Here is a 13395-nt window from a genome sequence, read left to right on the forward strand (position 1 = left end):
ACAGATTCCTGAAGCCATTTTCAAGTATTTATTTAGGTAAGAGATCATAAAACACATTTTATAATACACACAAGTACACATTCAAATGAATAAAAGATAAAATGACAGGAGGTGACAGAATTTAGTGTTTACAAATGAGACCATCAATAACTTTAACAATTTAGAGAAGAAACTAAGTGTACTTAAAAGTTTGAGACCATGCTTTACAATATTTTATAACACAAAAATAAAGTGTTAGGCTTTTAAAGAAATACATTACTGAATAGTTTTTCAACAGATTTCATAACGGATTTCTAGACACTGTCATATATGACATGGAAAGTAAAAAAGTCAAGAGCTTTGGCAAGCCAAGTATTAGTCCACAGCAGCTTGTGAAGATAACTTTCTTATATAAAAATTCTTCAATGCACATTTGTTCTTGTTACAGGAACAGAAAGAAGCTAACATGCCAAGTATATTTGAGGAGTCTGTTAGCTATATAGCAGAAATAATTACTTTGGAAAGCCTACATTTTATGAAAATGTGTACCATGCAGCATCTTCAGTAACAGCAAATGTAAACCATGTGATTATTAAGTCTTCCAAATAAAACGTCTTACCCCAAATCTCACACAAGATCCCTAAGTCCGCATCTCCTGTTCGAAGAAGCCTCAGCTTTAAACGAATGTCCACTTGCTCTCTGAAAAGCCCTTGCCTCCATTACTAAAAGCGTTTCCGTGAAGTCCCTTAGAAATGTTTTCAGTGCGACAGTAACAAGACGCACCCACTAAAGGCCCACAACCTACAGGAAGACGCATGAGGCTAAAGAGCGGCTAACTCCCCAAGACCCCTCTGCGCTGAGACCCACAGCTCCAAGAAGACAACGTACAATTTCTTACTTAAAAACAAACAAACATTTTATCGTGAATAACCGAATAATCAGGTTTCTAGGAAATGAGGCTTTTAGATTAAGATTTAGCAATATCCATTATCATGAATTTTCCTCCAGGCATTTATGAATGACAAATCAGTTGAAGTTTTACATACAAAAGACATAAATACTGCATAATATGTAGTGAATATTGGCACATACCCTTTCGTTTTTAAAGCATAAAATGCACTCAGCATATCGGCCGCTCTTAAGATACACGTATGACGTGGCTCAAAGCCACCGCCGAGCGGCACGGGCACTGCCCGCTCAGGGCTTCCCCAGGGGCTTGTAGCAGGCGTCCGGCTGCCAGAGGCGAATGTCCACAAGGACTTGATTGAGCTTCTGCATCCAGAGGTCCCGCTCTTCCTTGGTGTCTGCGGACAGCCAGTGCCTGTGGGAGCAAACCAGCAGCTGCTCAGAGCCCCTCCGCCCCTTCCACGCCGCCCCGCACCCTTACTTGGGGGGAAAGCCTCAACAAGCCAGTACAATGAGTTACTCTGTACTCTCTGTAAATGGATGCTAATTGAGAGCCCATAGGAAGATGCTTCAAGTACAATTTTTAAAATGAGAAACAATTAATTTAGATAAAAGGCCCTGTGCAGAAATAGTTGAGACAAAGGAGAATGCAGAACGATAAAATGTTTATATTTTAACAAAATGTGTGATCCAAATGGTTTTGAGAAGCCACCAAGAAATGAGAGCCCTCCAGTCTCAAATACGTGATAACAAAGGGTCCACTCAAATAACAATCCTATATAATAAAAGGCTAATATGCAAACTCACCAAACAGCGGAACGACCGGTCGCTATGATGAGCATTGACCACCAGGGGGCAGACACTCAAAACAGGAGCTGCCCCCTGGTGGTCAGTGTGCTCCCACAGGGGGAGTGCAGCTCAGCCAGAAGCCGGGCTCACGGCTGGCAAGTGCAGGGGCAGTGGCGGGAGCCTCTCCCGCCTCTGCAATAGCGTTAAGGACCCCTTGGGGGATGTCCGACGGCTGGCTTAGGCCCGTTCCCTGCGGGGAGAAGGCCTAAGCCAGCAGGCGGACACCTCCTGAGGGGTCCCAGACTGCGAGAAGGCGCAGGCCGGGCTGAGGGCATGCACTGGGCCTCTAGTTATGTTATAATGAGAAAAACAAAGCAAGTACAGTCATGGGAGCCACATGGGACCCCAGCAGCAAGCTAACCTACCGGTCAGAGCATCTGCCCTCTGGTGGTCAGTGTGTGTTACAGCAACTGGTCGAATGGTCAGACACTTAGCATATTAGGCTTTTATTATATAGGATGGTAAGCTTTTCTTCACTATACTAATTTAGTTATTAGATTGTTCACTTACTGTGTGTTTTGTGTTCTTATTAAGCCTGTATCCCCCTAAAGACAAGGATGACCCTGGTAGTTCTTACACTGGTAAGAGCATATGGGCAGTTAGTTACTGTGTTGGCAGAACTACCGGCAGCCTGATACTTACTTGGTGACACAGAGTGTGTCCCTGCACTGGCTGACAAGCGTCTCGCGGTCATCTTCTCTTTGTGGTCGGACAGTAATTAATTCAAAAGTGTTGCGTCTTGCGCAAAATTCTCTGTTGGCTGGTTCTATCTGACGACTGGTACAATTGGCCAGATTTATCCTTCCTATGGGATTCTTTAAAAATAAAAATTTTTAAAGAGTATTAGCAGAAAGTAAACAAGACTATTTAAGTCAGCATTAAGCAGTATTTAAGTTTGTATAAATTTAAAAAGCCATTTTATCCTGTATATTATTGTTTCTTAATAATAAAAGATGTCAACTAGAGCTCTTAGCCAACTTAAAAAACTAAACTCTGTATGGAAAACTTTAGAGATACAAAATTAAAAACAAAGCAATCTAATGAAGCCCCATGCACTATCAACATGCTTTAACAATTAGAAACACACTCAGCCCCCTCTGTCCACGGCCATCCCTCCCTCCCTCTCTGTAAACAGAAGCCTAGATGTGCATCTCATCTGTAAATATTGTCATGGATCTCCAAAAGAGAAGGCCAGACGGTGGAGCGCCACAGACCAGAGCTGCACACATCAGCCCAGACTATTCCACAAACCACCCTGAGTCAAAAAATCAGGTTGCAGACCACTACGTACGTGTGTTCAGAATATGCAGCTGCAATAACATATTGCTTAGGAAAATGTACACATCCTACCTAATAAAAGAGTAATATGCAAATTGACCCTAACTCCGCCATGCCCACAAGCCATGCCCACCAGCCAATCAGGAGCAAATATGCAAATAAACCCAACTAAGATGTGCTTAAGTCGCCAGGGGGCGTGGCTGGCCTGCAAACCACCACAGGCCCTTCACCCAGGCTGCCCCACACCCAAAGGGAACCCCCACCCTGATCCGGGATACCCTTCAGGGCAAACCAGCTGGCCCCCACCCATGCACCAGGCCTCTATCCTATCTAATAAAAGAGTAATATGCAGATTGACCATCACTCCAACAAACAAGATGGCTGCCCCCATATGGTCAAATATCCTGCCCCCATGTGGACACAAGATGGCCAGCAGGGGAGGGCAGTTGGGAGGGACCAGGCCTGCAAGGGAGGGCAGTTGTGGGTGATCAACCCTGCAGGGGAGGGCAGTTAGGGGTGACCAGGCCAGCAGAGGAGGGAAGTTAGGGGCAAACAGGCTGGCAGGGGAGCAGTTAGGCATCAATCAGGCTGGCAAGGGAAGTGGTTAGGGGGTGATCAGGCTGGCAGGCAGAAGAGGTTAGGAGCAATCAGGAAGGCAGGCAGGCGAGCAGTTGGGAGCCAGCAGTCCTGGATTGTGAGAGGGATGTCCGACTGCCCCTTTAGGCCTGATCCTTCGAAGGATCACAGATTGGAGAGGGTGCAGGCTGGCCTGAGGGACACCCCCCCCATGCACAAATTTCATGCACCAGGCCTCTAGTATAATAAAAATTAAATAAGCAGGAACACCATTTCAGCATAGGGGAGAGTCACACGGGGGCTTCAGCTGGACTGAACATGGAGGATGATGGACATTATTCTATATGCCTTTGACTGTCCTAAATAGTTCACAATGAGTTTTATATAGAATTCACATGGCTACAATGATACTAAAGTAAATTTAATATATTTTTTACTAAAAATGTCAATTAAAAACATTATAAAACATTCTAGGAAGAAAGACAAATATACACTAAGTGGCCAGATTATTATGATCTCTGAACGCATAATAATCTGGCCACTCAGTGTATATCCTATCCTATATAATAAAAGGCTAATATGCAAATTGTCCCCTCGACCAGTTCGACCAGCAGGCAGGCCAGCCAACCGCCCATGTCCCCTCCCCATGGCCAGGCTGGCTGGACCCCACCCAGGCATGAATTCATGTACCAGGCCTCTAAAAAAAAAAAATAATAATAATAATATATATATATATACACAAATACACACACACACACACACACACACACACACATATCCTATATAATAAAAGGGTAATATACAAATAGGCCGAATGGCAGAACAACCAAACAACCAACCAAAGTATAATATGCTAATGATATGCTAAGGCTACTCAACTGCTCACTATGACGTGCAGTGACCACCAGGGGCAGATGCTCCAACTGGTAGGTTAGCTTGCTGCTGGGGTCTGGCCGATTGGGACTGAGTGAGATGGGCCAGGCATGCTCTGGAGTCCTCCCATGGTCCTTCCCCGGCCGGTCGTGCACTGGTGGGGTCCCTCAGCCTGGCCTGCACCCTCTCGTAATCTGGGACCCTTGGGGGGATGTTGGAGAGCCGGTTTCAGCCCGATCCTGCAGGCCACTCCCCTTGGGAGGGCACCAGATGCAGGGCTCATGGCTGTCGAGTGCTGCTGTGGCAGCACAAGCCTCTCCCAATAGGGACTGATTGGGTGCGAGCCCGTGGTAGGCACAGTGGGGCCGGGATGAGCTGGAGCAGCAGGTAGGAGCTGCAGGCGGCATTGGACTGCAGGCTTCAGCCCGATCCCTGCAGGCCACCCTGAGGGATCCCACCCATGCACAAATTTGTGCACTGGGCCTCTAGTACACACACACACACACACACACACACACACACACACACACAGAGTGGCCAGAATATTATGCATTCAGAGGTCATAATAATCTGGCCACTCAGTGTATGCCTCACAGTATTTTAAGAGTGGTCAAATAACAGAGAATGAATAAAATATAAAATTTCTGCACACACACACACACACTTTGTGACAAGCACATTTTCGATGGCCTAGTGCAGTGGTCGGCAAACTGCGGCTCGCGAGCGCGGTTTGCCGCTCTGTTGACTAATGAGTTTGCCGACCACTAACTACGTAGGCATTACCCTTACCCAGAAGTTTTGACTTCAGGTTAAAGATATTAGTACATTATTTAAATGTTTTTTAAGTGTTTTCCCCTAAGGCAGTGGTCAGGAAACTCATTAGTCAACAGAGCGGCAAGCGGCTCTTTGGCCCCTTGAGTGTGGCTCTTCCACAAAATACCAGGGCCTGGGCGAGTCTATTTTGAAGAAGTGGCGTTAGAAGAAGTTTAACCCTTTGCACTCGCTTGCTTTTTTCTCGATTCCTTTATTCTACTCGGGATTTAATTTTTTAAATACCCCAGATTTTACAAAGCGCGGCAGTAGAATAAAAAACTGGAGTTTCTTTTCATACAAACTTATTTATTTGGGTTTTTTTATATTTCAAATTATTGATACATTCAAAGAGTATAAAAAGAGCTGCTACCGATGTTAACCGTGTCAAGTCACACTCGACATCCGAGTGCAAAAGGTTAAGTTTAAAAAATTTGGCACTCAAAAGAAATTTCAGTCGTTGTACTGTTGATATTTGGCTCCACTGACTAATGAGTTTGCCGACCACTGGCCTAGTGAACAGACTCCCAGGGGAGCGGATGGGTGGAGGCCTGAGGGAGCATTTAGTGATACAGCACGTGTAGAGAGATCAGGGCCTTCCTACCTACCTGCACCCTCAGCCTTACCTTCCGTTTCTCGTCATCGGGGTACGTCCAGTAAGAGATACAGTTTCCAGACAGGATACACCATCTTCGATGCCAGGCGCCAAACCCACTCACATCTTCAAATATGGTCTGGAAAATGAGTGAGATCCTGGCTTAATCACTTGGGGATCAGTTAAATGTTAATCCCATTGGCTAAATGTCACTATATTGGAATATGTCCTGCTTCGCAATCTCCCTGGGTGACTTCCATCATGTCTCATCCTCAGTGGTGAGAATCACTGGCTGCTCACACCCAGACATGTGCCAGATTTTCAGCACCATCTACTGGCATTCAGCACTTAACCTCAAGTAAGTACCTCTACCTAATATGACTTTTTAAAAAATGCTCCCTAAATAAGAGAAAAATACTTAAAGCGTTGGAAAGTAAAGTGATTTGAGAATGTCATGCCTTATATATTGAAAAAGACTAATGATAGCTTCTTACGTAGAGGTAATGCAGAAGACTGGCATTTAATTTCTATTTGAAACAACAAAACAGGACTGGAAAAGAGTCAAACAGTTAACTAATAACACGTGGGGCTTTTCCACGGAAGTGCTTCTTCCTAAACAGTGTTAAGTAGGGGCTGCTTCCCCCACCCCCACTGTTTCTTAGTCGTAATGGAGCCCTAATTTATGTAAGTCCTTACTGTTAATTTCAGAGAAGAATTCATTTAGACACTATTATATTAAGAAACAAAGCAAGGTAAAAAATGCCCCAGTGCCCTAGTCAGGGTGGGCAGGCTTTCTCTGTGAAGGGCAGAGGGTAGAGATTTGGATTGTGTGGCTCCTTCATGACCATTCATCCGGCCGCTGCTGCAGTGCCAAGCGCCCACAGACAACATGGAGACCGATGAGCCTGAGTTCCAGTGAAACTTTATGGAAACAAACAGTGGGCATACTCGGCTGGCCCTAATACAGATGATCCAAAGGGATCTTTGTGATTTCAAAATGCACTGAGGATTTTCCACCTTGAAATGGTTCAACGAAGCCCCACACCAAACAATAGTGGGAGAGAGTCTTCTCCATCCACTAATGTGTGTAATTTTACCAAAAGGTGGCTTGAGTTAGCAGTGCAATCTCTGGCCCTGGAGGGAAATTACTCTGTGTGAAGGAATGTCTCCATGATAGAATAAAACCTCAAATTTATTAGCTTAATTAATTAGCTCAAATTCATTAGCTGACTCCAACCATATGCTCTCTCACCCCACCTTTTTTTTCCTTTTCCCCAGTTTACCCTCTCTCCTCCCCAAGGCCTGGTTTCTCTAGGCAACACCTGCACACAGCCACCCGAGGGAATAAGGATCTTATTTCAGCCTCATGGACAAAGTTAGCATGAATGACTCCCCAGCGCCCTTCTGTGTTTCTGTCCACCTTTCACATCAGAAAGGTAGCAGACAAGGGGAATTTGATGGAGAGGAGTAATACGGTTGTCATTATGCTCTACTCTAATCAGAGAGGAATGACAAAGGGACAGCTTTTGCTTTCTATAGCTGAGAAAACTAAGGGTCCAGGAAGGCCAATGACAACACCATCACATCGCAGACCACAGACAGGGACCTGCTAGGCGTCCAGAGTGTCCTTCCCTTGCTGCTCATCAGTCCAGACGGAGCTGGAGGAGCACCACAGAACCACTTATCAAGCCTCTTTAGCTGGTCACTTCCTTCCTTCCAGCTGTCAGGAAGGGAAACTGAACACCTTAAATTTCAACTACCACCTCTGTTTTTTAAAATATATTTTTATTGATTTCAGAGAGGAAGGGAGAGGGAAAGAGAGATAAAACATCAAAGATGAGAGAGAATCATTGATCGACTGCCTCCTGCATGCCCCACACTGGGGATTGTGCCCACAATCCAGGCATGTGCCCTGACCCAGGCATGTAGTATGACCTTCTGATTCATAGGTTGATGATCAACCACTGAGCCACACCAGCTGGGCCCACCTCTACTCTTTATAGAGGGCAGAGGTAATTAAAATGCATTGATTAGACAGGGGACAGAAGTCATTTGGGAGAGTCCTGAGCCCTTCCGGTAAGGATAAGTCTGAAGAATATAACTGACTAGTTAAGAGCTCAGACATTCTATGTAAATGAACTAGCTGCCAGAGTCCACCAGTCACAGTCAGTAGGAGACTGGAAAGCGGTGTCTCTAATACAATATGGAAATATTTACATTGAAAGGTCAGTAAACACTGCCTTCAACCCAAGGATTTATAGACAGGCTTTTCCAAGACTACTAGTGCCACCTGCTGGATTTGCACCAGAGAAAAGCCAGCAGGGAAGCTGGGTTTACCGTTGGCTTGGCCTCGAGGGCTTGCTGGGCAACCCAACTTCTCTTTCTGCACCTTTCACAGCCACTGCGAACGCTTGGTCTCCTTCAGGTTCTCGCTTCACAGAGAAAACGGAAGCTACTGAACTTCCCCTACTTCTTGCACCATGCCCACCATCGTCCACATATTCTTCACACGCACATTTCTCCTCTGAGAACTGAAAACATTTAATTCTGCACAAACTCCATCATGTGACCATGTACTGTGGTTTGGGTCTGATTTCGTCTCACTCTCGTGATCTTATTTATCCCAGGAATTCTTCCTGAACTGCCTCAATCTCCAACCCTATTAAAAGCTATCCACTTGTATTTGAAGACTCAAGTTGAGCCTAATAAGATGTCAACAAAATCCTTCTTTTATCCTAAAGGTCCTGTCAAGTACCACACTCTACTTACCCACCTGCAGCCAAACTGTTTCAAAGAGCTGCTTGCACTCCCATTCCTCACGTCCACTCCCTTATAACCAGTTTATTAACATGCACTCTGGGCTTTCGCCCATGACAGCATTGTATCTATCGTACTTACCTGTCCACCTGTTCTTCTCCCAGCCAAGCTAAAATCTCCTGAGCAGAGGGATTTAGGTTGTTTTCATCTCTAGAGTATTATGAAGATGCTATAGTACATTCCCACACCAGCACAGTCATTGGCATGTAATGGATATGCAAAAAATCTTTGCTGAACCAATTTAACACTGAATCACACAGGCTTTCTTGCCTACGAGAAATCAAGTCTAACCTTCACAAAACAGAAAAAAAGATAATACATATAGATTACTTACTAGAAAACCTTTTTCTTCAACACTTGAATTCACTTGACATTTTATTTTTAAATAAATATGACCTTCCAAAGGAGATAAAAAGGGCACCTGTGAAGAAAGACAGTAAATTATTTGCAAAACACTTTCAAACTGGCATTTTTCTTGATAAGAGTTTAATCATGAACAGAGAGCATTGTGCCGTGAAAACACACTACTTTCTAAACCGGGAATATAAACTAAGTGGCCAAAAAGCCACTGGTTCCTCAGCAGCAAATACTTTTGAAGAATAAACACATTCAAATTAGAACTGGTAAAAACAAAACCCTTAGTCCCAGTTAACATGATGAAGAAAACACAGGAGAATACAAGTGCTTATCCATTCTCCATCAATGCACTCAATAGGAGACTGGATAAACCAACTGGTATAGTAATACAACAAAATATTACTCAAAAGTAAGTAACAGTGAACTACAGATTTAAAAAGTTGATCCTCAAATTCATATGAAATTGAAAGAGGTCCCAAACAAGCAAAAACAATCTTTAAAAAGAAAAACAAAGCTGGAAGAACCATACTTCCCAATTGCAAAACTTAATTCAAAGCTGGCATAAGAATAGACATATAGACAAGAATAGAACTGCAAGTTCAGAAATAAACCCAGACTTCTTATAGCCAATTGATTTTCAATAGGGTACCAAAACCATTCAATAAAGAGCAATCTTTTCACAAATGGGGTTGGGAAATTGGATATCCACATGCAAAAGAATGAAGTTGGATATACCTCATATCATATATAAAAAATTAACTCAAAATGAATCAATGATCTACATATGAGAGCTACTAATAAAACCTTAAAAATCTTAGAAAAAAAACATAAAGGTAAATATTAAATGATCATGAATTTGGCAACATTCTCAGATATGATACCAAATGCAGGAGCAACAACAGAAAAAAATCAGAGAAATTAGGCTTCATCAAAATTCAAAACTTTTTAGGATGCAGATTCCTCAAAAAATTAAAGATTGAAATACCATATAATCGAACAATCCCACTTCTGGGAATTTATCCAAAAGAATTGAAATCAGGTCCTGAAAGGGATATTCGCACTCCCAGGTTCATTATCGCATCTTCATAATACCCTAGAGGTGAAAACAACCTAAGTGCCCATCAACAGATGAACGGATACTGGAAATGTGGTGCAGTCTTCTCCTTCCGCCCCATTTCTGAGTATAAAAACTACTCTAAAGTTTGTCTTTAAGGCTTTGAAACTCCCCTGTGCTTCTTTTCTTATGTGTCCTAACCCACAGCCCACACCCGTACATAGCAGATTCTTGAGGGTGACTATTGTGTCTTTTTATTGGCTATTCCCATACCCTACTGCCAAATCATACCCAGGCATTAAACAAATGTTTGCTAATAGAATACTGTTTGGGCAAATAAATACCCAGAGTTCCTTAATGAAAAAAAGAAAAAATAAATGTGGTATATAGATACAATGGAATTATTTAGCCATAAAAAAGGAAATTCTGTCAGATGCTATAATATGGATGAGCTTTGAGTATATTATATTAAGTGAAATAAGCCAGTCACAGAAGGACAGATACTTCCTGGTTCCACGTATATACCTGGAAGTATATACCACATATATACCTGAAGTAGCCAAGCTCATAGAAGCAGAAAGTAGACTAGGTGTTGCAGGGGCAGTTTAAAAAACAAAACAAGCCATGAGCCAGATTTAACCTGTAGGCTAAAAGTTTGCCTGGTCTTATGGTAGACTAAGCCCAACCATATTGGTACTGCATTAAATATAAATGGACTAAACACACCAATGAAAAGACAAAAGATTGTCACACCAAGCAACAAAATATGACCATAAAATACATTTATACACAAATTTGACATATATGGTCACAGACGTATTGAGAATAAAGGATGGAAAAAGAACATACAAACACTAATCATGAGAAAGTTGTTGTAGCTATTAATAGCAGATAAAATACTAGTAGACTTTAAGATAAAGATTATCAGAGATAAAGTAAATAATTCATCAAGATGATATAATAATCTTAAATGTTCATGGACCTAATATGTAGCTTTAAAATACAGGAAACAGCCGAAACCGGTTTGGCTCAGTGGATAGAGCATCGACCTTCGGACTGAAAGGTCCCAGGTTTGATTCCGGTCAAGGGCATGTACATTGGTTGCAGGCACATCCCCGGTGGGGGGTGTGCAGGAGGCAGCTGGTCAATGTTTCTCTCTCATCGATGTTTCTAGCTCTCTAGCCCTCTCTGTAAAAAATCAATAAAATATATTTTTTTAAAAAAATAAATAAAATACAGGAAACAGCCCTAACCGGTTTGGCTCAGTGGATAGAGCATCAGCCTGCAGACTGAAGGGTCCCAGGTTCGATTCCGGTCAAGGACATGTACCTTGGTTGCGGGCAAATCCCCAGTAGGGGGTGTGCAGGAGGCAGCTGATCAATGTTTCTCTCTCATCGATGTTTCTAACTATCCCTCTCCCTTCCTCTCTGTAAAAAAATCAATAAAATATATTTTAAAAATAATAAAATAAAATACAGGAAACATAAATTGACAAAACAAGAATTAAGTGCCTAAATTGAGACTATGTTGTTCTTACTAGTTGGAATGTGGGGGGATTGATTTTTTTTTCCAAATAAAATCCTGCTGTTTATGTAGCATGGAAAACATTCACACAATAGAGTACACAGATGTCATAATATAAAGTTGTATACCTGAAATCTATGTTATTAACCAATGTTACCCCAATATTTACTAAAAAGTTTTTTTAAATAAACATTCACATAAATATGTATAAATGTATCATTCTTATCAACATATTACTAGTTAGTGAAGACACTTCCTGTCAAAAGTATCTTAAATTATAAAAGCTGCTTAAGTCTATGTAAGAATTTTAAAAGATTTAGAATTTAAAGATTATAACAAACATGAGAAATTCAATTGGAGAGGTTGAGTCATTAGAGTAAAATGGCTAATATACATATATTTATTGATATTGACTTATGGTCAAGAAAGAATGATGTTAATGTCTGTCATTCCTGCTGTCCAGTGAAAAAGAATGATCTCCTAGTTGGAATAATCTTAGTTCAGTCTAAATAAATTTTTTAAAAAGAGAGTGGAAGGGAAGGGAAGAGACAGAGAGAGAAACATCAATGTGAGAGAGACAAGGGTTCGAGCCTGCAACCGAGGTAACATGCCCTTGATCAGAATCGAACCCAGGACCCTTCAGTCCTTGGGCTGACACTCTAATCACTGAGCCAAACCAAGTTAGGGCACAGTCTAAATTTTAGTTTTAATTGTAAGGTTAGTTTCCAACAATTTAATATTCTCTTGGCCTAAAAGTATAGATTTAAATGGATTAATTCCATTAGACAAACCTGGAAGTTTCTGGATTTAAAAGGGAACCATAATGTAGAATCAAACATCTCCTATCTCATTTGTTATAAATTCCCTTGCCTTTTTCTTTTCCATACAGTCAGTTTTAAGTTCCTTAGCCTCTCAATGCTAAGAGAATTCCATTGTTTTGCAGAATGCTGCTGGAAAAAAGAATCTCAGAGATAGAAGGAAAAGGGTCCCGCTTACTCTACAACTGTGGAAGTGGACAATGTTCTTCGTTAGTAGCTTGCTCTGAAAGAGTGAATTGAGAATATTCACTAAAGAGTCGATGTTACTACCCCTTGTTGAGTTTGGAGAGAAATGAAAATGTCTGAGTCTATTCTGTTTTCTGTTGAACAAAAGGGTATTTTAAGAATACTGTTAAGAGCTGTAAAATGTAACCTATAACCAGGGCGACTGTGTAATTTTTATACACTGGGATATTTCTGAGAGAGAAGGGGACACCATTAATTATTACACCAGGCCAAAGGCATTCACCAGAACACCTCTGTGCACACCGGAACCCTAACCACTCTTCCTGTGACCTCAAAATTCTACAAAATTCTAACTGGTTGCCCTAAAGCCGTTTAAACTGACATCTCTGCTTCCTGGACAGCAGAACTATCTATGAGGTTTCTTTAAGTCAGAACACGAGCTGTGTGGGATGTCCATCTCCCTTTATCCAAAACATGTAATAAAACTTGAGAGTATTTTTTTAAAACAACAAAAAACCTATGACTATTTTGGATTGGTTATTCAAAGGAAAGAAAGTCCTTGAGAGTCTGTGACTCATTAAGATTCACAATTTGAATTCCAGGGTGCCAGACTTCACATCAGATATCTGTAACCTCAACTAAGAAGGTAATCTCCTGTTAGTGGTGCCCTAAATCTCTAGAGCAAACAGTCTGGATTAACCTCAAAGGTAATTCTATTCTGAAGGGATCTCAGAGATAACTGTTGTATTACTGGTCAAGGCACCAGTAAAATA

The 13395-nt window shown here is 41.9% G+C and overlaps 1 protein-coding gene across 3 annotated transcripts in view; it reads right to left on the minus strand.

The window, feature by feature from the left end:
* Positions 1-24: 24 nt before the first annotated feature.
* ANLN (anillin, actin binding protein) overlaps positions 25-13395 on the minus strand; it is a 40035-nt gene continuing 26664 nt past the window's right edge. For all 3 annotated transcript variants that reach the window (XM_054725924.1, XM_054725923.1, XM_028154534.2), the window contains 4 exons: positions 9018-9104; positions 5898-6005; positions 2377-2549; positions 25-1300 (listed from right to left, as the gene is read on the minus strand). In XM_054725924.1, the coding sequence (XP_054581899.1) occupies positions 1177-1300; positions 2377-2549; positions 5898-6005; positions 9018-9104 (492 nt within the window). In that variant the 3' untranslated portion in view covers positions 25-1176. The remainder of the gene's footprint in view (positions 1301-2376; positions 2550-5897; positions 6006-9017; positions 9105-13395) is intronic.

This window comes from Eptesicus fuscus, chromosome 14, assembly GCF_027574615.1.
Source record: "Eptesicus fuscus isolate TK198812 chromosome 14, DD_ASM_mEF_20220401, whole genome shotgun sequence".
In the NCBI taxonomy this organism is placed as follows: domain Eukaryota; kingdom Metazoa; phylum Chordata; class Mammalia; order Chiroptera; family Vespertilionidae; genus Eptesicus; species Eptesicus fuscus.